The sequence below is a fragment of the Jaculus jaculus genome, chromosome 8 (genome assembly GCF_020740685.1).
Source record: "Jaculus jaculus isolate mJacJac1 chromosome 8, mJacJac1.mat.Y.cur, whole genome shotgun sequence".
Classification (NCBI taxonomy): Eukaryota; Metazoa; Chordata; class Mammalia; order Rodentia; family Dipodidae; genus Jaculus; species Jaculus jaculus.
In genome coordinates this window covers 41,165,510-41,189,958 of record NC_059109.1, presented here as the reverse complement: position 1 = coordinate 41,189,958, position 24,449 = coordinate 41,165,510, and the positions used below count along the sequence as shown (strand labels likewise).

The 24,449-nt window shown below is 52.4% G+C and overlaps 1 protein-coding gene across 1 annotated transcript; it reads left to right on the top strand.

The window, feature by feature from the left end:
- Positions 1-305: 305 nt before the first annotated feature.
- Plcb2 (phospholipase C beta 2) lies at positions 306-24,407 on the top strand. The gene is made up of 32 exons (XM_004660780.2): positions 306-563; positions 6,162-6,239; positions 7,186-7,254; positions 7,703-7,843; positions 7,976-8,055; positions 8,140-8,193; positions 8,282-8,357; positions 12,622-12,722; positions 12,869-13,035; positions 13,124-13,270; positions 13,448-13,605; positions 13,857-13,939; positions 14,188-14,272; positions 15,274-15,424; positions 15,491-15,600; positions 15,684-15,780; positions 16,458-16,542; positions 16,667-16,791; positions 17,279-17,433; positions 17,954-18,118; positions 18,680-18,779; positions 19,251-19,355; positions 19,501-19,595; positions 19,700-19,781; positions 20,035-20,076; positions 20,215-20,428; positions 20,561-20,726; positions 20,853-20,929; positions 21,020-21,115; positions 21,600-21,657; positions 22,244-22,330; positions 22,685-24,407. Exons 1-32 carry the CDS (start codon positions 480-482, stop codon positions 22,886-22,888), a joined length of 3,537 nt encoding a protein of 1,178 aa, XP_004660837.2. The 5' UTR covers positions 306-479; the 3' UTR covers positions 22,889-24,407.
- Positions 24,408-24,449: the final 42 nt, after the last annotated feature.

Sequence of the window (24,449 nt, the reverse complement as noted above, 5' to 3'; positions counted from 1 at the left end):
TTGCTTTCCTCTGGGCCCCTGGACCCAATCTGAGCAGGGAATACCTCCGTGGTGAGAGGCCCTGGTTCCCAGGCCACCAGACCTTATGACTTGCCTCTCAGTTCACAGCAGTTCAGACAAGGAAGCCCTGAACAGGAAGTGCTGAGACACAGGGTAAGGGTGGAGACTGTCAGGAGGGGAGCCTGAACACCCCCCCCCCCCACACACACACACAACAGCACCGACTGCAGCCCCCTACTTCAGGCAGGAAAGGAGGAGGTTGATTTACAAGGCAGATGAATGGCCCCCCGCCAGGAGCTCTGAGCCCTGCATCCACCCAGCTGCCACCTTGTGAGCTATAAGAGCACCCAGACTTCCGGACCAGCTTTGGGCGGGTGCCATGTGAGCCCAGCCTGGTTTCCCCTCCTACTGGCCCTCCTTTCTTTCCTCCTCCTGCCTGCCAGTGTCCACTCAACCTCTCCAAAGAGGGACTTGGCATCATGTCTCTACTCAACCCTATCCTGCTGCCCCCTAAGGTGAAGGCATATTTGAGCCAAGGGGAGCGCTTCATCAAATGGGATGATGTGAGTAGGGAAGGCCTGGGTGGTGGGTGCCGGGCTAGGAGGGCGCTTTCCAGGGTAGAGGGTTGGTTTATGTCTCCCAGGACTCAGGCGCCTGTGTGACTTGGCCAAGCCACTGGTACAACAGCCTGGATAAACAAGCCTGGGTTGCTGGGCCCAGCTGCTGTATCCAGGAATGAGAAGGAGGTGGGCTGCCCTTGTCGCGGGGGGAGAGGGGGTGTATTTTCTTTGGACCTGTATCTGTCCTCTCCAAGTCCCCCAAGAAGATAAATGGTTGACGCTTTTGGCTTGGGTAGTGGTGAGAAGAAAGCAAGTCCCAAAGCTGACAGGGTGCAAGAAAAAAAAAGGTGAGCCATAGGCTGGAGAGATGGCTTAACGGTTAAGCTCTTGCCTGTGAAGCCTAAGGACCCCAGTTTGAGGCTCGATTCCCCAGTACCCACATAAGCCAGATGCACAAGGGGGCACATGCATCTGGAGTTTGTTTGCAGTGGCTGGAGGCTCTGGCACGCCCATTCTCTTCCTCTCTTTCTCTGCCTTTCTGTCTGTTGCTCTCAAATAAATAAATAAAAACAAATTTTTTTTAAAAAAAGGTGAGCCAGATTGCCTTCACAGAGCAGCTACCCCACTTTTGCTCCGGCAGGGTACCCAGACCCAACTCTTTCACCCCAGCCCACAGAGCACATTGGGTCTGTCCTAGGGAAGCCATGTTCTCCCCCTGCTGTTTGTGTGGGGGGGGGAGGGTGCAGTCACAAAAGACCCCTGAGCCTGAGTGAAAACTGGAGTTTCAAGCTCCTAGGACCTGGAAGGGAATCCCCCAACTTCTGCTTCCTCTTGCTGGCTCAGTGGGCTCGGCTCGCTCCCTGCCCACACTGCACGCCATCCGCCATCCGTCTGGGTGGCGCTCCTGCCCTGGTGTCTGCTCCTTCCTAAACAGGGCTCTGTGCTCCAGTCTCATCCTCCTGGACTCTGAGAACACGGCTGCAGACCAGGGGTTCTTGTGGGCTAAGAACAACAGGGAGCAATTCTTCAGGGAGGGATAGCTGCTGCTTTGGTTCCAGCTTAGTAGGCCCCAGGCAGGCTTGTGGGGTCCAACAATGCATGGCGTCTCTCTTTAGGGGTACAGTCACTTGGAACCTCTCCAGACCCTTGGACTGGCTTATCTAGTTTATTGGTGGTGTGATGGGGGGGATCTGTGCCCAGGCCTTGCAGGGGCTGCTTTAGGCTAAGGTGTCTCATTGCCACAATTGTGGGGGTGGGGCCCAAGGGCATGAGGCCTTCTGTTTCCCTAGGAGTGTGGCACTTTGTGTGGCGTGATGGGAGCATAGCGGTAACATGGAGGTTGCCGGTTGTGGGAGCCTCTGGAATGAGGGAAGTGACTCACAGCAAAAAGTTGAAGTGGTATCTTTTAGTTTCTCTGGGAAGTGTGCTTATAACCTGAGCAGGAAGAGGGGTAGAGCTCTTTCTGATCTGTAGACCTGCTTGGCTCCTTCCCTTCCCCAAGTCTGGACACTACTTGATCCCTGAACCCTGACTTGCACAAGCAGGAATGTTGCAAGCCTAGTCACAGGGCACATGTACCTACGAGCCAGGCTCTGCTTGGAAGTTCCTTTTGGCCCATTCAGTAGATGACAGGGGTGTCTCATACCACACTGAACAAGCACAGCACATATGGAATAACCATGCTCTAACTTTACTTAGTCTCCTACTGTCCTTTCAAAAATTTGAAGAGCTGGGCGTGGTGCCGCACGCCTTTAATCCCAGCACTCGGGAGGCAGAGGTAGGCGGATCACTGTGAGTTTGAGGCCACCCTGAGACTACATAGTGAATTTCCAGGTCAGCCTGAACTAGAGTGAGACCCTACCTTGAAAAAACAAAAACGAAAACAAAACAAAACAAAACTTATTTGAAGGGAGAATCTATCCCTTCACACAGATATGAGCTTCACCTTTGGGTAATAGTCAAATGGTTCTCACAAAACAGCCCTAGGCTGGAGAGATGGCTTAGCAGTTAAGGCACTTCCCTGCCAAGCCTAAGGACTCACGTTCAAGTCTCCAGGTCCCATGTAAGCCAGACACAAGGTCACAAGGTCACACATGCATACAATGTGTCGCACCTGTCTCGAGTTTGATTCAATGGCTGGAGGCCTAGGTGCACCAATTCTCTCTCTTTTTTTTTTTTAAGAAGTTGGGTGCAATGGCCCATACCTTTATTTTTTTTTTTAAAGATTTTATTTTTATTTATTTATTAGAGACAAAAGAAAGAGGAAGAGAGAGAGAGAGAATGAGAATGGGCACAGCTGGGCTTCCAGCCACTGCAAACGAACTCCAGATGTATGTGCCCCCTTGTGCATCTGGCTTATGTGGGAACTGGAGAATTGAACCTGTGTTCTTTGGCTTTGCAGGCAAGTACCTGAACTGCTAAGCTATCTCTCCAGTTCTCTCTCTTTCCCTCTCTTGCTTGCTTGCTCTCTCTTATTAAAAAAAAAAATAAATAAAAAAGGCCAGTCTCTTGGGCTTGCTTCAAAAAAAAATTTTTTTTAAGAAAAAAACACCTTAGTCCTATTTCTGAAACAATTTAGAGTCAAAACTCATCTTTGTTTCCTTACTTCATTTTGCCCTCCTCCCACCAGGACTGATTCAGGGTGGGTGTAACCACCTAGAAAGTGCCAGAGAAGTAAATCCCTGCTCTTTCTCACCCAGGGCCTTCACAGAGGGGGGCGTGAGAAGGGATGCAAGGTTACAGTTTCTCTCTTGAATAGGTGCTGTCAATAGCTGGCTCGGGCTTTCCGAACTTGGCAGAAGCTGAAAGCTTATTCTTTCTCCAGTGGACACTGGTGATTCTTGAGAGGTCTCCTTCATGAACTGGGGTTCTCTTGCCTGAGGTCCTTACCATTGTCTTCTTAGCCCCTTTTTATTACTTCCACCAATTTATTTTCTTATTTATTTATTTGAGAGTGACAGACAGAGAGAGAGAGAGAGGCAGATAGAGAGAGAGAATGGGCGCGCTAGGGCCTCCAGCCACTGCAAACAAACTCCAGATGCGTGCACCCCCTTGTGCATCTGGCTAACGTGGGTCCTGGGGAATCAAGCCTTGAACTGGGGTCCTTAGGCTTCACAGGTGAGCGCTTAACTGCTAAGCCATCTCTCCAGCCCAATTTCTTTTTTTTTTTTTCAAGGTAGGGTTTCACTGTAGCCCAAGCTGACCTGAATTCACTATGTAGTCTCAGGGTGGCCTCGAACTCAAGGCGACCCTCCTACCTCTGCTTCCTGAGTGCTGGGATTAAAGGTGTGCACCACCACGCCCGGCTTATTATTTCCATCTTTCTGTGGCTTTGGGCCCTTTGCTCCTCACTCTCCCATGAGACAACTCTGGACTGTAGCAAATAGTCATGCATCTGTAGCCCCAACATACTCTGGGGGTGCAGACTCATCCCATATTCCAATATCTTCATACTCAGTCCCACAGACTCAGCCCACCTGGTACCTGCTGGATTTCCCAGTCAGGAGACCAGCTCCCACCTGCTATGCCCCATACCTGTTTCTTTTTTAAAATTTTTGTTTACTTGTATTTATTTGGGGGGGGGAGGCAGCATGCATGAGCCAGGGCCTCCAGCCACTGCAAACAAACTCCAGATGCATGCATCAATTTGTGCATCTAAGTTATGTGGGTCCTGGAGAATCAAACTTGGGTCCTTAGGCTTTGCAGGCAAGCACTTTAACAGCTAAGTTATCTCTTCATCCACACCCTCCCCCATGACCATTTCAATCAGTAGATCTCTGCATAGGGCTGGAAACCCTCATTAGGCATAAGGCCAGGGGCCAGGCCCTCCACTGGGGAGGGAAGGGGACTGTGCTCAGTACACAACTTACTACAAAATTGGCTTTCCTACAAATCTTTTTTTTTTTTTTTTTTTTGAGGTAGGGTCTCACTCTAGCACAGGCTGGCCTTGAACTCAAGGTGATCCTCCTACTTCTGCCTCCCAAGCAAGTGCTGGGATTAAATGCGTGTACCACCATGCCTGGCAAAATCTTTCCCCCATATTCTAACCACTTCTGCTGTGGGACCCTTTGTTGAATCCTTTCCTAGGTAGATTCTGTATTCTGTCAGGAGTATTATACAGCAACTATGGTTCATTGCTATAAATTTCCATTGTAATATCTTGTTTTTATATGCACAAAGACTATTAAAATAAAAATAAAAGGGCTGGAGAGATGGCGTAGTGGTTAAGCACTTGCCTGTGAAGCCTAAGGACCCTGGTTCGAGGCTTGATTCCCCAGGGCCCATGTTAGCCAGATGCACAAGGGGGCACACGCGTCTGCAGTTCATTTGCAGTGGCTGGAAGTCCTGGCGTGCCCATTCTCTCTCTCGCTGTCTATCTGCCTGTTTCTCTCTCTGTCACTCTCAAATAAATAAATAAAAATTTTAAAAAAAAAATAAAAAATAAAATAAAAATAAAATTCCAGATGCCCTGTGAGTGGAATTTGAATTTTGAAGGCAGTTCAGTAATTCATTAATTCATGTATACATTCAGCAATCTCCAAGGTCAAGCACTAAGCACCAAGTTCAAGTTCAGGGTTGTTTTATCCTTAAGCTTTTTGTTTGTTTATTTGTTTTTGAGGTAAGGTCTCACTCCAACCCAGGCTGACCTAGAGCTCACTCTGTAGTCTCAGGCCTTGAACTTACGGCAACCCTCCCAAGTGCAGGGGTTCAGGGTGTGTGCCACCATGCCCAGCCTCTTAAACTTTATTTTTAAATTTCATTTATTTATTTGCACCTGTGTGTACCTTGGTGGGGGGAATGTGGGGGTGCCAGGGTCTTTTGCTGCCACAAGGAATGTCAGACCATTGTACCACTTTCTCCATTTGGCTTTTTTGTTTGTTTTGAGGTAGGGTCTCACTTTAGCCCTGGCTGATCTGGAACTCTATAGCTCCAGGCTGGCCTCGAACTCACAGTGATCCTTTTACCTTAGCCTCCCAAGTGCTAGGATTAAAGGAGTGCACCACCATGCCTGGCTCCATTTGGCTTTAAGTGGGTGGCTTAGGAATTGAATCTGGGCTGACAGGCTTTGCAAGCAAGTACCTTTAATCACCGAGTTCAGGTTTATTGCCCTGGGGTCCATGAATTCCAAGAGATTTCCCACATGTAGTTCGAGGTCTGTGAACCAGCTCCCTACATGCGTCCTTAACAGTGCTTGTCAGGAGTCTTCAGAAGGGAGGAGTCTGTGTGCTCATGGAGGGAGGGCAGGGCAGGGGAGAAGCAGGCTGCATCTGTGTGGTGCAAGGCCTTGGCTGTGGGTACAGGAGTTTGGACCCTCTCCTCAATGGGCCAGGCTCTCCCTGGTGGTAGCAAGAAGTCTTGTGGAGAGATATTCTATCCCTGATTACATGGAGAGGCAGGGTTTGGGGGCAAGACTGAGAGAGAATCTCTACCTGGGGCTTAGAAGGGAAACCTCTGCTCTTCCACCTTACCATGTCCCACCCTCAGCCCCTCTCCACTGACCGCTCTAGAGAAGAAAGGGAAGTGCTTTCAGATTTCTTGGAAGGTGAACCCCGAATCCCTGGTCTGGGCCAGAGAAATTGGCCTGAGCTCTTCTCTCCGCAGGAAACTGCAATTGCTGCCCCGGTCATCCTCCGTGTGGATCCCAAGGGCTATTACTTATACTGGACATACCAGAGTAAGGTGAGGCTGTCCCTGCCCGCTGTGGCCCTGAGCGCTCATTGATTCAGCTGGCCTCAGCAGACACCTGTTGGCAAGGGTGGAGGCATGGATGCTGGGCAGTAGAGAAGGGTCTGGGCTCTCCAGTGGGCAGGGAAAGAAATATGGCAGTCATTCGAGCCCATGGCTGACTGAGGCCCACATGCTGCCTTAGTATTCCTTGGAGAGAGAGGGGGCAAGATAAGCTGCTGAGTTAAAGGGCAATGCTTTGCCAATGGCTCTGAGTCACTGTGCGATCAGAGGAAGGTCCCTGCAGCCAGAGAGAGGGAATCTGGAGAGACTCTCACAGTACCTGGGAAGGGATCAGCAAGAGGAAAAGAGAAGGATCCCTAGGGGTGAGGAGGACCTGACTGGTGAAATGGAAAGGGAGGGGTTCAGACCTTGCACAGCCTTGGTATCTAGAAGTCAGCTGGTCTACATTTGAAGGGATGGGAAAATATCTGCTCTCTGCTCATTCTTTTTATTTTTATTTATTTATTTATTTATTTTGGTTTTTTGAGGTAGGGTTTCACTCTTGTCCAGGCTGACCTGGAATTCACTATGTAGTCTCAGGGTGGCCTCAAACTCACAGTGATCCTCCTACCTCTGCCTCCCGAGTGCTGGGACTAAAGGAGGATCCTGCCCGGCTTTATATATATTATTTTATTTATTTATTTGAGAGAAGGAAAAAGAGAGAGAGAGAGAAGATGGGCGTGCCAGGGCCTCCAGCCACTGCAAACGAACTCCAGATGCATGTGCCGCCTTGTGCATCTGGCTTACATGGGTCCTGGAGAGTCGAACTGGGATCCTTCAGCTTTGCAGGCAAATACCTTAACCGTTAAGCCATCTTTCCAGCCCTCTCTGCTCATTCTTGACCCTGATCCTCTTGTCCCACATACTTCCTCTGTACCCAATGGGAGCCCTCTTCCAGGAGATAGAGTTTCTGGACATCACTAGCATCCGAGACACCCGCTATGGGAAGTTTGCCAAGACGCCCAAGGTAAGTGGGCCCAGAAGCAGCCTAGGAGCAGTGCAGCTACCAGTTTCTTAAAGACAAGGATGAGAAGGAGTCCTTGCGGGGAGTGAGAAACCTCACTGGGAAAGGGAATAGTTTTCCTGGACTGCTGGGCAATGAGGATACTAGCTCAGGCTAAGGAAGGGGCCTGTCGCTGCTGCGCTTGCCCAGGCTCTGAGCTTGCCAATAGGGCACCAGAAGCTGACGTGGCAAGGATGTGAGAGGATGGGCCAACCCCTGCCCCTAAGCATCCCAGACTGTCTGAGAGATGTTGCTTCTGACCCCCAACCTGCATTGACTGGTTTGCCTGCATTAGCTCCTAGGACAGACATGGCATATCTGCCCCAGGGGCTGATAGGGAGGGATGGAAGGGCCATGCCAGGGAAGGCTGCGGGCACACCTCTGACTCTCACCGTGTCACCTCTTCCTACAGAGCCAGAAACTCCGGGAGGTCTTCAACATGGACTTTCCAGACAACCACTTCCTGATGAAGGCACTCACAGTGGTGTCCGGCCCTGACATGGTAGACCTTACCTTCCACAACTTTGTCTCTTATAAGGAGAACGTTGGCAAGGTACGTGGGGACACCTGGCCTGGGTCTTGGCACCTAGGACAGCCTGGGCTTCCTGAGAGTCACAGGCTTGGGTTGAGGCATTTGCGGGACCTGTGGTCAGGGACCTGACTGCTGTGCTGTGTGGTCCTCTAGGACTGGGCTGAGGATATATTAGCCCTGGTCAAGCACCCGCTGACAGCCAACGCCCCCCGGAGCACCTTCCTGGACAAAATGTAAGTGCCCACTCGTCTGGCCTTAGCCCACAGAGTTGACTTGCCCACCTCCATCCTGATGGGCTGTTATTCACCCCCCTTCAGCTTGGTGAAGCTCAAAATGCAGCTGAACCCCGAAGGGAAGATCCCCGTAAAGAAGTGAGTCTCCCCCGATCCCCCGTCATGCCACCCAGCTCCCAAGCTTTCATGACTCCTCCCTGCCCGGTGCCTTTCTGTGCCCCTTCAGTTTTTTCCAGATGTTTCCTGCTGATCGAAAACGTGTAGAGGCGGCTCTCGGTGCTTGCCACCTTGCAAAAGGCAAGGTGAGTGGTGCCCGTCTCCCCGCCAGCCCCTGTGCTCTTCTTCCCACCCGAGAAAACTTGGGCAGGAATGATGGTTGAGGAGGGTACAAGTGACAGCACCATTTCATCAATGGCTCCCAAAGCCCATTAATCCGGAATGCTGACTACTCATCTAGGGACAGAGGTGAGGCTAGGGCAAGGAAGTGCCATGCTTGGTTGGGTGTGCATCCCGCACTCCTGAGGGTAGTGTTGGGGAGGGCACCTGCAGATCTGCCAGGCTTTGTCACTCTGGCCTTGGGAAGGGGAGGTGAGAGAATGTTTTCAGCCTGGAGGAGGGAGATAAGGTCGACAGGGACAGGAGGAGGCAGCCTGCAGGATCTGACAGCTGCTGGAAGGGATTCGTTCCGCAGGGTGTGGGCAAGAGGAACAGAACCATGGGTGGAAGCTGCCAGGACACAGGCTTCGGCTCCATGCAGAAACACATTTTCTGCTCTCTTTTTAATTAAGCAATTAATTTTTAATTACAAATTGGAAGCAGGGTCACCCCGTGAGGCGCCTTATGTGAATTAACCAAAAAGAAGCCTTCTGGGTAGCTGTGGCCTTGAGCCAAGGCTCAAGCGGGGCTGGGATCGTGGACCTCAGGCCCCTGCCCACCTTGGCCAGTGCCCTTGTGTAATTATAACCTGCTTCCCACAACATATTTCCTCCTGGGAGGAATTGACAAGCCTGGAAATGAGTAAAACCAAGACTATGCTGTGTGCTGTCACCAGTCACGTGAAGAGCGTTGCCCCATGTGCCTAGCACCCCCCCCCACTCCCCAGTGCAGTCTGCATGAGGCAAGGGAAGGGTGGAATGGATGCCCACTGTGGCCTCTATAGCCCCACCCCCTACCTGCTGCCAGCGCACATCACCCACCTTCCCTCCTGCTTCTGGGCCCCAACCTCAGCTGTGTCCATCCTACTGAAATGGCTGACCAGCTTGGAGCTGCGGTTTTTGCCAGACTCTCCTGCTCAGACCCTGGCCTTCTAAAAGGATCCTGAGCGCCCAGCGTGGTGGCGCAAGCCTTTAATCCCAGCACTGGGGAGGCAGAGGTAGGAGGATCGCCGTGAGTTCGAGGCCACCCTGAGACTACATAGTAAATTCCAGGTTAGCCTGGGCTAGAGTGAAAACCTACTTCAAAAAACCAAACATAAAAAATAAAAGGATTCTGAGTGTCATTTAATAGATATTCTTTGGAGGGGGAAGTGGGAAACAATACAAAGGTACAGGATTCCTGAATACCATCAATCTATTTTCTGTTTCTATAGATTTTCCTATCATGAACAAATGATGCAAATGCGATCATACACTATTCATACAATATGAATATTGGGAGATACTCATTTAGCATAATGTTTCCTAGGTCCATCCATGTTGTAACACGTGTCAACGCTTTTTATGGAAGAATCATATTACATTGTGGGGGCTTAACACATTTTACCTACTCATCAGTTGATAAATATTTGTTTTCTCCCCCTCCTGGGGCATTGTAAATAATGCTGCTATAAACACTGGTGTGCCTGAGTTTTTGTGCATGCTTTCAGTTCTCTTGGCTACATACATCCAGGTTACATTGTTTAGTCTATATTTAACATTTAAAAAATTATTTATTCATTTATTTATTTAAGAGAGTGAGAGAGAAAGAGGCGGAGAGAGAGAATAGGCATGCCAGGGGCTCCAGCCACTGCAAACTAACTCCAGACACACGCGCCACCTTGTGTATCTGGCTTACGTGGGTCCTGGGGAATCAAACCAAGGTCCTTTGGCTTTGCAGGCAAATGCCTTAACTGATAAGACATCTCTCCAGCCCTATATTTAACATTTTGAGGAAAACTGAAAAAATGATCTAAAGTGGCTGCACCATTTTACAATCCCATCAGCATTGTATAAAGGTTCTAATTTCCCCACATCCCACCAACACCATTACTGCCTGTCTTTTATTTATGCCATCCTGGTGGGAGTAAGTGATATCTCATTGTGGTTTTGACTTGCATTTGCTTAATGATGTTGGATACCTTTCTGCAGGCTTATTGGTCCTTTCCTTTGCAGAAATGTCTATTCAAAATCATTGTCCTGGTTTCATGTCATTTTTGTTGTTCAATCATTGCATAACAGATACCTGATTTGTGAATATTTTATCCCATTCTAGGGGTTGTCTTTTTCACTTTTTATTTAATTAATTTCTTATACTTTTTAATTAATTAATTATTATTATTATTTTGGTTTTTCGAGGTAGGGTTTCAGTCTAGCTCATGCTGACCTGGAATTCACTATGTAGTCTCAGGGAGGCCTTGAACTCACAGTGATCCTCCTACCTCTGCTTCCCAAGTGCTGATATTAAAGGAGTGCATCACCATGCCCTGGCTGTATGTTTTATATTTCATTTATTGATTTGCAAACAGAAAGAGAGAGATAGAGATAAGAAACAATGGGTGCACCAGAACATCTAGTTGCTGCAAAAGAATGCAAATGCATGCACCACTTTGTGCATCAGGCTTTATGTGGGTATTGGGAAATCAAACCCAGGTCATTAGGCTTTTCATGCAAGTGTCTTAACCACTGAACCATCTTTCCAGCCCCTAATTTTTTTTTTTATGAGAGAGAGAGAGCAAAAGAGAGTGAGAGACAGAATTGGCACGCCAGAGCCTCCAGCCACTGCAATCAAACCCCAGATATGTTTGCCACCTTGTGCACATGTGCGACCTTGCACTTGCATCATCTTGTGCATCTAGCTTATATGGGACCTGGGAGTTGAACATGGGCCCTTAGGCTTTGCAGGCAAGTGCCTTAACCACTAAGCAATCTCTCTAGCCCCCAATTGTTTTTTTTTTTTTCCCCAATTGTTTTTGAGGTAGGTAGCCCAGGCTGACCTGGAATTCACTATGGACTCAAACTCATAGCAAGTCTCCTACCTCAGCCTGCTGAGTGCTGGGATTAAAGGTGTGTGTCATCATGACTGGCACAGTAACAGAGAATGGGTGCATTAAGGCCTCTAGACACTGCAAACAAACTCCAGATACACATACCACCTTGTATATCTGGTGTTATGTGGGTACTAGAAATTCGAACTTGGGTCCTTAGGCTTTGCAGACAAATGTTTTAACCACTGAGACATCTCTATAGCCCCAATATTTATGTATTTATGAGAGATGGAAAAAGAGATAGAGAAGTGAGAGAATGGGCACTCCAGGGCCTTTAGCCACTGCAAATGAACTCCAGACACATGAGTCACTTTGTGTATTTGGCTTTATATGGGTACTGGGAAGTCAAGCCGAGGCCATCAGGCCTTGCAAACAAGTGCTTTTAATTGCTGAGCCATCTCTCTAGCCTAATGTTTTTTTTAAAAAAAAAAACTACATAGGGCTGGAGAGATGGCCTAATGGTTAAGTGCTCACCTGTGAAGCCTAAGGACCCTGGTTCGAGGCTCGGTTCCCCAGGTCCCACGTTAGCCAGATGCACAAGGGGGCGCACGCGTCTGGAGTTTGTTTGCAGAGGCTGGAAGCCCTGGCGCGCCCATTCTCTCTCTCCCTCTATCTGTCTTTCTCTCTGTGTCTGTCACTCTCAAATAAATAAATAAATATATAAAATAAAAATTAAAAAAAACTATATAAAAGGTAATATATATATTAGAAGCTGGGGAAATAGTTCAGCAATTAATTGCGCACTTGCTTGCAAAGCCTGCCAGCCCAGATCCAAATTCCCAACACCCATGTAGAGCCAAGGCACAAAAGTGGCACGTGTATCTGGCATTCATTTACAGTAGCAAGAGACCCTGGCGTGTGTGCACATGCATGTGAGTATGCACACACATACAGAAAAAGAAAACACATGTGCACACACAACACACACACAAGATAGATACAGGTTTTTCTTGTCTGTTTTGTTTTTTTTTTTGAGGTAGGGTCTCACTTTAGCCCAGGCTTACCTGGAATTCATTAAGAGGAAAAGTAGGCCACTGCCCTGGCAAGCACTACCTCTTACTTCTTACCTTTCCCCCTCCTTGTTCTGCTCATTCTTAATTCCAATCCTGTCCCTGCTAAGGAACTAGCCACTGTACAAAGCCAGTGACAAAGCAAAGCGGCCAGCATGCCTTCTAGCCAGCAATGCAGGGCCTTCAGAAGTGTGTGTCCTTGGTGTCCTGTATCTGACTGCTTTGAGCCCTCCCCCTGCACAGATCCCTTGCCCAGAGCTGGGTACAGATCTCAGATCTGAGCAGGTGAGGTCAAGAGTGTGGCTCTTTCCCCAGAACGATGCTATCAACCCCGAGGACTTCCCAGAGTCTGTGTATAAGAGCTTCCTCATGAGCCTGTGTCCTCGGCCAGAAATTGATGAAATCTTCACTTCCTAGTGAGTTTCTCGAGGCGGGCATGGGAAAGGCGTGGCGTCAACAGCCCCCCTCCTTTCACCTGTCTGGGAGTCACAAGGCTGCCCTCGAGAAGAGGGCTGTCCAGGCCCGAGGGATATGAACCCGGGCCCTTCTCTCTGGCCTGCAGCCATGCGAAGGCCAAGCCCTACATGACCAAGGAACATCTGACCAAATTCATCAACCAGAAACAGCGGGACTCACGGCTCAACACCCTGCTGTTCCCTCCAGCCCGGCCTGATCAGGTGCAGGGTCTCATCGAAAAGTACGAGCCCAGCGGCATCAATGTGCAGAGGGGTGAGGACTAAGGGAGGCCCCGTTCCCCAGGGGTTCTCTCCGACCCTGGCAACTGGCTGCAGCCCTGACCACTCTCCACTGTCCCCAGGCCAGCTGTCACCCGAGGGTATGGTCTGGTTTCTCTGTGGGCCAGAGAACAGCGTGCTGACCCAGAACACGCTGCTGCTCCACCATGACATGACACAGCCACTCAATCACTACTTCATCAACTCTTCACACAACACCTACCTGACAGGTGCGTCCTGGCACCCCCCCCCCCCGCCGGCCCCTTGCTGAGCTGCTCCTGGGCCCTGGATCTTCGGCAGGTGCTGCCCACATGCTGCTGACCCTGGTGACAGACCAAAGGATGAGAGAATCTGGGGCATGGGCTGGCCGTGAATGACGTCCCTGCCCCTTCCCCTTGCTGGCTCAGCCGGCCAGTTCTCAGGCGTGTCCTCGGCTGAGATGTACCGCCAGGTGCTGCTGTCTGGCTGCCGGTGTGTGGAGCTAGACTGCTGGAAGGGGAAGCCCCCGGAGGAGGAGCCGATCATCACCCATGGCTTCACCATGACCACAGACATCTTGTTCAAGGTGGGCAGTGGCTCTCAGGAAAGCTCTGGGCTAGCAGCTTGTTTGAGGTGAAGGAGAGTGAGGCTAGAGGGTAGGAACATTTGGAATGCCCTAGAACAGTGTAGGGAGTAGAGAAGATAGGGGATGGGAAACCAACCATAGCCACCCAGTTTCATTCTATGTACTGAAACTGGGGAGTGCAGAAAAGCACTATTGGGGGAGGGGCAGCAGGACCATTGGCCTCCTTTTTACAGAGCCTCCTTCTCCCCCAGGAAGCAATCGAAGCCATTGCAGAAAGTGCCTTTAAGACCTCCCCCTACCCTGTCATCCTGTCATTTGAAAACCATGTGGACTCGTGCGTATCCAGGCCTTTTCAGCTTCATTCTCTACCCTGCCCCTAAACTCCTGCCAGACACTCTCCCCATACGATGTTCTTTGTACCTAGCCATCCATTTAGTCCTCTGCCAGGTCTCAACACAGCCTCCTTGGGACCTCAGCTTCTGCCCCTGTCCCTGTCGCCATTACCTCCTGGCTCATCCAGGGCTCAAAAGGATGGGCAAGAGAATCAGTATTAACTTCCACCCCAACTTTTGCTCCCTGCAGGCCCCGACAACAGGCTAAGATGGCTGAGTACTGCCGAACCATGTTTGGGGAAAGCTTGCTTACAGAGCCCCTGGAAAAGTTCCCTGTGAGTGGACTCTTGTGAGTCATCTGGGTCTGAGAACAGGGTAGGATCAAGGTAGTTGGTTAGAGATGTTGGGGCTTATTTGGTTGTATTTTAGGTCTGGGGTCCTGTCACCTACCGTGTGTCAGACATCATGATAGAATTTGGAGTATACTGGTGGCAGAAACACAGTTGAAACTTGGCATAGTGCCATATGCCTGTAATCTCAGCATTTGAGAGGCTGAGGCAGAAAGATCTTGAGTCTAGGCTAGTCAAGGCTATCTTTCGTGAGACCCTCTCTAAACTAACAAACAAAACGCCATGTTTGCTGCCCTCAACTTTCTTACCCTCTAGTAAGGATATGGACAAGTAACCAGACCATTACAACCAATGGTTGCTGTTGCAATCAGCTTCACATTGCTGGCAGAAAACACCTGACCAAGAGCAGCTTGTGGGAAGAAAGGTTTACTTTGGCTTACAGACTCAAGGGGAAGCTCCATGATGGCAGGGGAAAATGATGGCATGAGCAGAGGGTGGATATCACCTTCTGGCCAACATTAGGTGGGACAATAGCAACAGGAGAGTGTGCCAAACACTAGCAAAGGGAAGCTGGCTATGACATCCATTAGACCACCCCTACCTATACATCACCTCCAGAAGGGTCCAATTCCCCAGTTGTCACGGCTGGGGACCCAGCATTCAGAACACATAAGTTTATGGGGGACACCTGAATCAAACCACCACAGGTGCTGTAGGAGACACTGCTCTGGTGTTAGGGAATCAGGGAAGGCTTCCTAGAGGAAGTGGTGGCTGAAATGAAATCTGAAGCAGTGAGCACGAGGCAAGAGCGGTCTCATCAGAGGGAATCGATGAGAAAGGTGCTGAGGGGTAGGGGTAAGTTGGAGCAGGTTGGTGGAGTTTTCTACATGAGGAGCACTAATGACAGGTGAGGCAAAAGAAGGGCAGAGGGGCCTCAGGATAGACACCACAGAAGAGGTGACTGTGTCCACCCACCCCCTCCACAGTTGAAACCTGGCATCCCTCTCCCCAGCCCTGAGGAGCTCCGGGGCAAGATCCTCATCAAGAACAAAAAGAACCCGTTTCCTGGTGCAGTAGCCCCCAGCAAGAAGCCTGGTGGAGAGGCTGAGGGCAGTGCCCCCATGGGAGAGGACACAGGTCAGTAAGTGACAGGAGTGGGGTGAGGGCCAGGGGTGCCGGTGCTGACACAGCTGTGTGTGACAGTGTGGGCTGCTGAGGAAGTGGCTGAGGTAGAGGAGGTGGACGAGGAGGAGGAGGAGGAGGAGTCGGGAAGCCTAGATGAAGAAGAGATGAAGAAGATGCAGTCTGATGAGGTGAGTGGGGACAGTCCTGCCACTTCACGGTGGTGCCCTCTGAGTGGCCAATCTGGGCTCTCTATTGCCCCCTTCTCCACTAGGGCACGGCGGGCCTGGAGGTGACAGCTTATGAGGAAATGTCCAGCCTCGTCAATTACATCCAGCCCACCAAGTTCATCTCCTTTGAGTTCTCTTCCCGTACGTTAGTATGGGGTAGCCATGAATGGAAGCAGGCTGGGCTTAGAAGAAGGCAGTCTCCATACCAGAAGGCTTGGGTGGGTGGGATGGGGGAAAGGAAAGGGGGGCCTGCCCCTTCCTTGAACTTGGGGCCCTGTCTATAAATACCCAACTGAGGAGTCAGGCAACAGGACCTGTTTAAGTGGCAGTGGCTCCCAGTCTCCCAGCACTGTCCCGAGGAACTTGGCAACGAACAGAATGCTCTGGAGTGTGTCTGCGACAGGCAGGCAGTTATGACAAGCCACCTCAGCCTGGCCTGCCTGGGGCTCCTGCAGCTTCCTACTGGTTCTGCAGTGGGCAGATCTGAGCTGTACTGGGGCTGGTCTGAGGCTAGAAGCCATGGCCCTGAGGGGAAGTGGGGGTGAGGGTTCCTGAGGGGTGGAAGGCAGAGAAAGCCACCACCGGAGCAAACTCACACCCTTCTTCCTTTCCCCCTTTTGTGCATATCCTGTTACTTAGCCTGGCCTTCTCAGAACTTATCCAGAGTGCATTCATCTCACTCTCTGTACATATCCTCAATGTGAGCGCCTCTTTCTGAATATGCCCGTGCACAGCCGGACCTCTGGTGGGAGCTTCACCAAGGGGAGGGCAGGGCTAAACCTGATATGGACTCCCCCCTCTTTTCCCCTGCTGTACAGAGAAGAACCGAAGTTATGTCATCTCCTCCTTCACCGAGCTCAAGGCCGCTGACCTGCTCTCCAAAGCCTCAGTGCAGTTTGTGGAGTATCCTTGAGGCCTTGCCAGTCAGGTCCCTGCCTGGGCTGAGGGTTGGGAACAAGACTCCCTCCCTGGGTGGGTCCTGCTAGTACTGCAAGTGGCCTTGGCCACCTCCTATACTCAGGGACAGCTACAACAAGCGCCAGATGAGCCGCGTGTACCCCAAGGGCACCCGCATGGACTCCTCCAACTACATGCCCCAGATGTTCTGGAATGCTGGATGCCAGATGGTTGCCCTCAACTTCCAGACAATGGGTGAGGGTGCTCCCAGCCCCCTGAAAACCCTCCCCTGGGTCTTGCTCATTCCATCTTCACCTTTCCCTGAGGGACCTTGGATGCCCACTAGGTGTCAAGCTCTGGAACATGTCCAGGGGTGTGCACACTTAGGTGGGAGGTTAAATCGTTTGTGCATGCCTGTATGGCTGCTCCTGGGCAAGCACGTATGTAAGATGTCAAGGCTGGCATGGGCTCTGCCTGCTCTGCCTTGGTGTGTCTATGGCCCCAACTTCCACTGTAAGCTTGAAGCCTGCAGTCTCCTTGCTGACTCCAGATTATGGACACTTTGTGAAAGATGAGTTGCCCCAAGGGGTTGGGATGATATATGAGAAACACTCACCCTCGAGATACACCCAAACCTTCCCATTTCCAAGACCGGAAAGGCCAAAAAGTATAGGAGAAGTGATTGGGCATAGATCAAGGGTCAGGCCTTCCTCACTGTGTCCCCTCATCCTCCCACTCCCAGACCTGCCCATGCAGCAGAACATGGCACTGTTTGAGTTCAACGGACAGAGTGGCTACCTCCTCAAGCATGAATTCATGCGCCGGCCGGACAAGCAGTTTAACCCCTTCTCGGTGGACCGCATCGATGTGGTGGTAGCCACCACCCTTTCCATTACGGCAAGGCCTGAGGCTGACAAATGACCAGGAGGGCTGGACTCTTGAGGAAGAAGGCCCCGAAGCCCACTTTACCTCCCCCAACCCCCTTCCCTGATATACTGAAGACTTCAGCCCCAGTCAGTTCATGCAGCAAGTTGCCTTGGAAACTGCCTCCTCCTCAGCACTGGAGGCTGCCTCTTGGTCCCCATGGAAACCAAGGGTGATGGGCTGAGGCTGGGGTGGGGGAGGGGAGAGGAAGTAGGGTAGCAGGAGCACAGACCCCAGGTCAGGGGGAACTGTTTCTCCCTCCTTGGCTAGGAAGGAACAGAGGGTGGCCTACCTCTTTGCTGGATAGTAGAAGCCAGGCCCTTAGAGCTTAGCTGTAACCCTTGGACCACACAGCCTCTACTCGGTGGCCAGTGCTGGAGGGGGCTCTTCACAATACCCAAGAATGAATGGCTGAGCTCTAAGGAGCCAGGGGCTTGGAACTAACCTGGGGGAGGCAGCTAATGCTGGCCTCCTCTGGGTTCCCCACCCCTAGGTGATCTCTGGGCAGTTCCTGTCAGAACGCAGTGTGCGCACCTATGTGGAAGTAGAACTGTTCGGCCTCCCAGGGGACCCCAAGAGGCGCTATCGCACCAAGCTGTCACCCAACACCAACTCCATTAATCCTGTCTGGAAGGAGGAACCCTTTGTCTTTGAGAAGGTGGAGACTCAGGACAGGGCAGGCATTGGGGGTCTGTCCTTAGCTCTTGGCCTCTGCTTATAAACAAACAAGAGGAAATAAGTAAGGGTGGGCTCCTTGATCTTCTTCCTTCTCTCTCTGTCCCTCACTCATGCCATTCTGATTTTCAAAAGTCCCAAACTCAAGTTCACAGAAGTTTGCTCTGTGTGTGTGTGTGTGTGTGTGTGTGTGTGTGTGTGTTTACATTAAATTAGAAGCAGAAAGTTGTTCTCCCAGCTCAGGGGCCCATGGGATGGTGGGAGTTCCACTGGACACTGGTTGGCAAGGCTATCAAGGGCTTTCTGCACAGGCCCTTTCCTTCTGCCCTTGGCTGCATGTCCTCCCCATGTGAGCCCAGCTGGGCCCAGCTGTAAGGTTCCTGAGTGTGCCCGAGGGTCTGCCCTCAGTCTCTTGTCACTAAACCTGGTAAAGCTGCTAGGTTCTTACCCTGACACTGTGACTTCTGGCGTCAGGAAGGGGGCACCGCTTGTCTCCCCTCTTCCTCTCTCTGCCTCTCCTGAGGATATTCCAAATTCTCCCCAGATCTTGATGCCTGAGCTGGCCTCCCTTAGAGTGGCTGTGCTGGAAGAAGGCAACAAATTCCTCGGACACCGAATCATCCCCATCAATGCTTTAAATTCTGGTAAGGGAAGGGGATCTTTTTTCATTATTTGCAGGGTATTTGAGACCAAGACCAGCATCCTGTTTAGGTGGGGGTGGGTTCAGGCAGAGGCCCTGAGACCTCACTTAACACCCCCATGGTATCAGCTCTAAAGAGTGGGGCAAGAACAGAAGCTCTCCAGTAATCTGACAGGTGGGAACTCTGCCCATCTAACAGAATGTCCACAGTTTTCTGGAACTACTGTTACAGATTCCTGAGCAACTGACAACTATGGGCACTTAAAACGTGCTACATTCTCGTAGTGAGTAACCACATGAGGCAGGTAGATAAGCAACATCTCTGAGAGTTAGCCCACGGCAACGGAGGTGCAGTGCCAGACTCAGACCCTAAAGCCGGAAGTCATGAGTACTGGACTGTCGGCGGGGGGGGGGGGGGGGGGGTGCCACGGGGGAACACACTCTGGTTCACAGTGCGCTCCTTCATGCTCAATAGGGTACCACCATCTGTGCCTGCGCAGTGAGAGCAACATGCCCCTCACCATGCCTGCGCTCTTCGTCTTCTTGGAGATGAAAGACTATGTACCTGACACCTGGGCAGGTAGGCATGGCAGGGACCCAAGTCGGTTCATTCCCCTCATCAAGCCTCCAGATTGGGGGCAGGACAGGGCCCTGGGGTGGATCCTTCCACGGATCCAGCTCCATACGTTTGGGGCCCTTAATGAATGAATACCCTGTGCTCTTAGATCTCACTGTGGCGCTCGCTAACCCCATCAAGTACTTCAATGCCCATGACAAGAAGTCTATGAAGCTCAAGGAGGCCACAGGAAGTCTGCCTGAGGTCTGTGTTGCCCGGACCTCCAGGAACTTTGCCCTCTTGCCTGAAGCCCCTGCGGGAGGAGCGGGTTGTTACAGCTACCTTTCTGACCTGCTCTCCTCACACAGAAGCCTTTCCCATCCCTGAATCCCGCTGCCTGCCAGGCCAATGGGACAACATCATCAGCCCCAGCAGGCAATGGGTCTGCAGGTAGGCACTTCCTGGTCCACCTGCCTAGTGGATGGGCCTTCACCTCTCCTGCTTGCACCCACAGTTCCCACAAGCCTAACACTAAGATCTGAGGAAGTGGGGAAGAGCTGGGTCTGAAGTCTGAAGGCTTGCGGGGGGGGGGGGGTTGCTGCAGGAGGGTCCTATACCCCTCCCTGACCCTTAGGGAGCTGACAGGAGCCAAACTAAGCAAAGGCCCTTAAGGCACCTGCAAGGCCACTGTATGCTTTTGCAGCTGCTGGGGCCACTGCGAAGGAGACCAAGAAAGAAGCGGCAGGTAAGGTCTGTTGAGTCCCGTGATCTTGGGGCAGAACATGGAAAGAGGAAAGGGCCTAGGGTTTCGCGGGGAGGGTGTCTGCTCGGAGGGCGGTGGTGAGGGGGGGGGCTGCTCGGCGCCTGACCCAGGCCTCCACAGAGCCGCAGACGGCCAGCCTGGAGGAGCTGCGGGAGCTGAAGGGCCTGGTGAAGCTGCAGCGGAGACACGAGAAGGAGCTGCGGGAGCTGGAGAGGCGCGGCGCCCGGCGCTGGGAAGAGCTGCTGCAGCGCGGCGCGGCGCAGCTGGCGGAGCTCCAGGCGCAGCAGGGCGCGGGCTGCAAGCTTCGCCCAGGCAAGGGCTCCCGCAAGAAGAGGTAAGTAAGGGCGGCAGCGGTGCCCTGCCTTTTCCACCCCGCCCCCCTCCCAGCGTAGCGCGGCTGCGGTCCCCCAGCCTGGGCCACCCACTCATCCACCCACCCCGCCCCCGCCGCGCGGGCCTCCCGCAGGACCCTGCTCGGCGAGGACACTGGCGCGCTGGCGCCCGCCGAGGGCCCCGAGGGCGCGGACGCGCGCGTGCGGGAGCTGAGGGACTGGCTGGAGCAGGAGCTGCTGCATCACGGCGAGGAGCAGCACCGGTGCATCCTGAAGCGCAAGGAGCAGCACGCGGCCGAGGTGTGGGACCGATGGCACCAGCCAGCCACCCCCACCGCTGCCCCGGGGGAGAGGGGGGTGCAGTGGCTTCTCACTAAACCCCAGTCTTCCTCCCCACCCCTCCCCTCCTTCCCCCTCCCACCACAGCAAACAGCTAAGATGATGGAGCTGGCCAGGGAGAAACAGGCCGCGGAGCTGAAGACCTTCAAGGAGACCTCAGAAATGTATGGCTACCTCTCTTGCAGGCCTGTCCCTGCCTCCCGGCTAAAGACCTCATGACCACCAAACGGCTCCCTCTGCCTCTCTCCCCTCAGGGACACCAAAGAGATGAAGAAGAAGTTGGAGGCCAAAAGGCTGGAGCGGATCCTGGCCATGACCAAAGTGACCACAGACAAGGTGGCCCAGGAGAGGTGAGCCGTGGAGGGGAAGCACATCTGAGCAGACCCCCACTCCAGGTTGCCCTACAAGGGATCCTGACTCACTTCCCACGGACTTGCCTCTCCCATAGCCCTGGAGAAAGTGGATCCCACCACAGTCATCTCTGGTCAGAAAGTCCTCTATGAGCAAAACAGAGGCCAACACCACTTGAGCAGAGGGGAGCAATGGGGCGGGGGACGGTGGGGGGGCATTAAGTACCCAGACAGGCAGATGGAGCTTGTCCACTCTGCCAGTTTTGTTTCCTGTTGCTTTTCCCATGGATGCCTTTGAGTCTGAGTTCTAGTGACAGGTGGGCCCAGGGCTCCCAAGGGCCCTCTCCATCCTCCATGTTGGCCCCTCTGCTAGTTCCTGCCCCTGTGTGAGAGTTCTTACTTGTTTGCACCCTGAAGATACTTCATCAATAAGCACCTCCTACACACACCCCAGCCCTTTCTAAACCTCCAACTATACCAACAGGCTGAAGAGAGAGATTAACAACTCACACATCCAGGAAGTGGTGCAGGCTGTCAAACAGGTGTGCAAGGGCTGTGTCCTTCCCAAATGCACTTTCCCCACAGGTATTGGGGGGGGGTCCTCTGTCCTTAGGACATGTTATCATCCAGAGCTGTCTACGCAGCTAGGGATGGGCGGGACGTCTGAGGGTTCTGGCCTGTGTATGGAAAAGCTGGGGTGTTAGCCTGAAGGGCACTGTCTGGAGCCTGCTTCCCTGGCGGGAGACTCGATGAGCTGGCTGGCCAGGGAAAGATGAGACTGGAGGAGGGGGGTGGGAGGACGTCCTGGGGCGCCAAGGAATGGAAAGAGGGGGGGGAAGGCTCTGCTGAAAATGTACCTAAAACGACTCCCCTGGGGATTGCTGATCACAGTTGCAAGCCTTCCACCTACTGTGGCCTGACCTTGTGCCTGGCACCATGCCAGGTGCTTTCTATGAACCACCATACAAGCCAGGTAATTCTTATCTCACTGCACAAATGACAGAAAGGGCCCTAAAGCTAAAGGATTGGTCCCAAGTCTGGTTAGCTAAGAATGGACAGAGCTGGATTCCAGGCACCCAGGTTAGCTGCCTGTGCCTTTCTGATTCTCTGCCTGTCACTCCTACCCAGATGACAGAGACCCTGGATCGGCAGCAGGAGAGGCTGGAGGAGAAGCAGGCCGCGTGCCGGGAGAAGATCCTGGAGCTGGAGAAGCAGGTGAGGGGACTGCCGTGCTGGCTCCAGTCGAGTTGTCCGGGTTCCATGGTGGGAAGGGGCCCTGCGCCGGGGCTGCCAGGCAGGAGGTCAGGGAAGGAGCTTATCTGCCGTCGCTCACCAGTGGCTGTTTCCCATGGGTATCCAAAGGCCCTTTCAAATGAGGCAGCTCGACAGATTTCTTTGCTTGGTTCCTTTCTTGGAAGGCTCCCTAATGGACCTCAGTACCCCCACCTCTCACCCCAGTCTTCTCATAGGTCTGAACAGCCTGGGCATCTCCTTGTTCTACAGTCCAGAGTTGGGAGAACAGGCAGGAACCCTTGCTGACCCAGGTAGTGGGCCTTGCTATCTCCACAGTTCCAACAGGAGGCGCTGGCGGAGTACGAGGCCGGGATGAAGGGCCTGGAGGCCGAGGTGAAGGAGTCGGTGAGGGCCTGCCTCAGGGCCTGCTTCCCCTCTCAGTCCGAGAACAATCCTGAGAGGTCCTGTAAAGTCTTCAGTGAGCTGTGCCTGCAGGATTCACCCACAGATAAGGCTGATGCCCAGGAGAGCCGCCTCTGATGCCCCCATCTTTGTTGGGATGGAGCAAGGATGTTTCACATCTTCTTGGGCACATGGCCACGGTTCCCAGGAGGAAAGGGCTCCTTTTGGGGTGCTGCAGGCCCTCTTCAGCAGGTAGAGGAGGCAGGAAAAAAGGACCACCAGGACAGGGCCCAAGTAGGGTCCAAGAGTCTTTTCCAAGCTCCCCGCTCTTCCCCCACCTGTTAATAGTATCATCTGTTCCCTGAGGGCAGAAGACTGCAGACTGTGAGTCAGAAAACCAAGTCATGCTACCCACCCTGCCTTTCCCAGTGCTCAACTGGTGGCGCCCCGCTCAGAATGCAACTTCTCCTGGAGGCTGGGACCTGCCCCATTGGAGCCTTTACTCTTGTACCTGTGGCTCAAGCAGGACCGATCCCAAGCCCCCCTGTCCTGTTGTGGCACGGGCTTCCTGGCCACATATCAGACCTGCCCTGAATAGGGAGTGTAGCTAGGCAAAGATGGACGCTTCCTCAAAGCTTCCTGGAAACAGCTGCCCTCAGGATGGTAACTGAGGCCCCTCCTGCATCTCTTGTCTGTGGAGTACAGGAGGCCCACATGGAAAAGCGGCCTCAGCTGTCCTTTGCTGCTGACACATGTGTCGTGTGATGAAGGGAGACGGGCCTCTCGGGTGCTCCTCTACCCTGAACCTTGCTCACCTTTTTTTCTGAGCTTGAGACAGGTACCTCCTGGCAGGCACCTCCGCTGGGCTGCCTCAGGAGGTCAGTGTCAAGAGCTCTTCCGGTTTATTTATTGCTCTCCTTCCTACTCCTTACTAAAGAAGCCTAACCCTGTGTCTCCTGCCTTAGCCTGGTCTCTCTGTTCTGCACTTGTAAAAGGGTAGAAGAGGAATGCAGTACCCCTGGAATGACGTGCCTCAGGGTAAAAGAATTCCCTTGGGGGGCTGGAGAGATGGCTTAGCGGTTAAGGTGTTGGCCTGCAAAGCCAACGGACCTAGGTTCGATTCCTCAGGAGCCACGTTAGCCAGATGCACAAGGTGGCACATGCATCTGGAGTTTCTCTCTCCCTCTCTTTCTCTCTCTCTGTCAAATAAATAAAAATAAAGTATTTTTTAAAAAAGTAATTCCTTTGGGAGCTGAACAGAATGCGTGCTCTAAGATAAATGGCCCTGCCTCTGGATTCACATGGGGAGAGTAGCTTCCTCTTCTGCTGGCCCCCATACCACAGCCACAGGAAGATGATTTCACTCGCTCTTCTCCACCCTGACACGGATGTGGCCCTTCCTTTTCTCTGCTCCTAGAACTGGAGCAAATGAGTCCTGCTAACAAGGTACAAAATGCTGTCCTTCCCGGGACACACAGAGCCCATGGGCTGTAATTTGGACACTAGGCCCTAGTACAAAAGTGTCCCCTCATGCTCTTGGTGGCCCCAAATCTCTAGGTTACTGGGACCTCTTTAAGAAGACCTAGGATGGGGCTGGAGAGATGGCTTAGCGGTTAAGCGCTTGCCTGTGACGCCTAAGGTTCAAGGCTTGACTCCCCAGGACCCACGTTAGCCAGATGCACAAGGGGGCGTATGCGTC

Coding starts and splice junctions, on each gene's coding strand:
- Plcb2 (XM_004660780.2), top strand. CDS start 480: ATGTCTCTACTCAACCCTATCCTGCTGCCCCCTAAGGTGAAGGCATAT. Junction 19,596..19,699: donor CCACAGGAAGTCTGCCTGAG/GTCTGTGTTGCC, acceptor CTCCTCACACAG/AAGCCTTTCCCATCCCTGAA. Junction 22,331..22,684: donor TCCTGGAGCTGGAGAAGCAG/GTGAGGGGACTG, acceptor CTATCTCCACAG/TTCCAACAGGAGGCGCTGGC.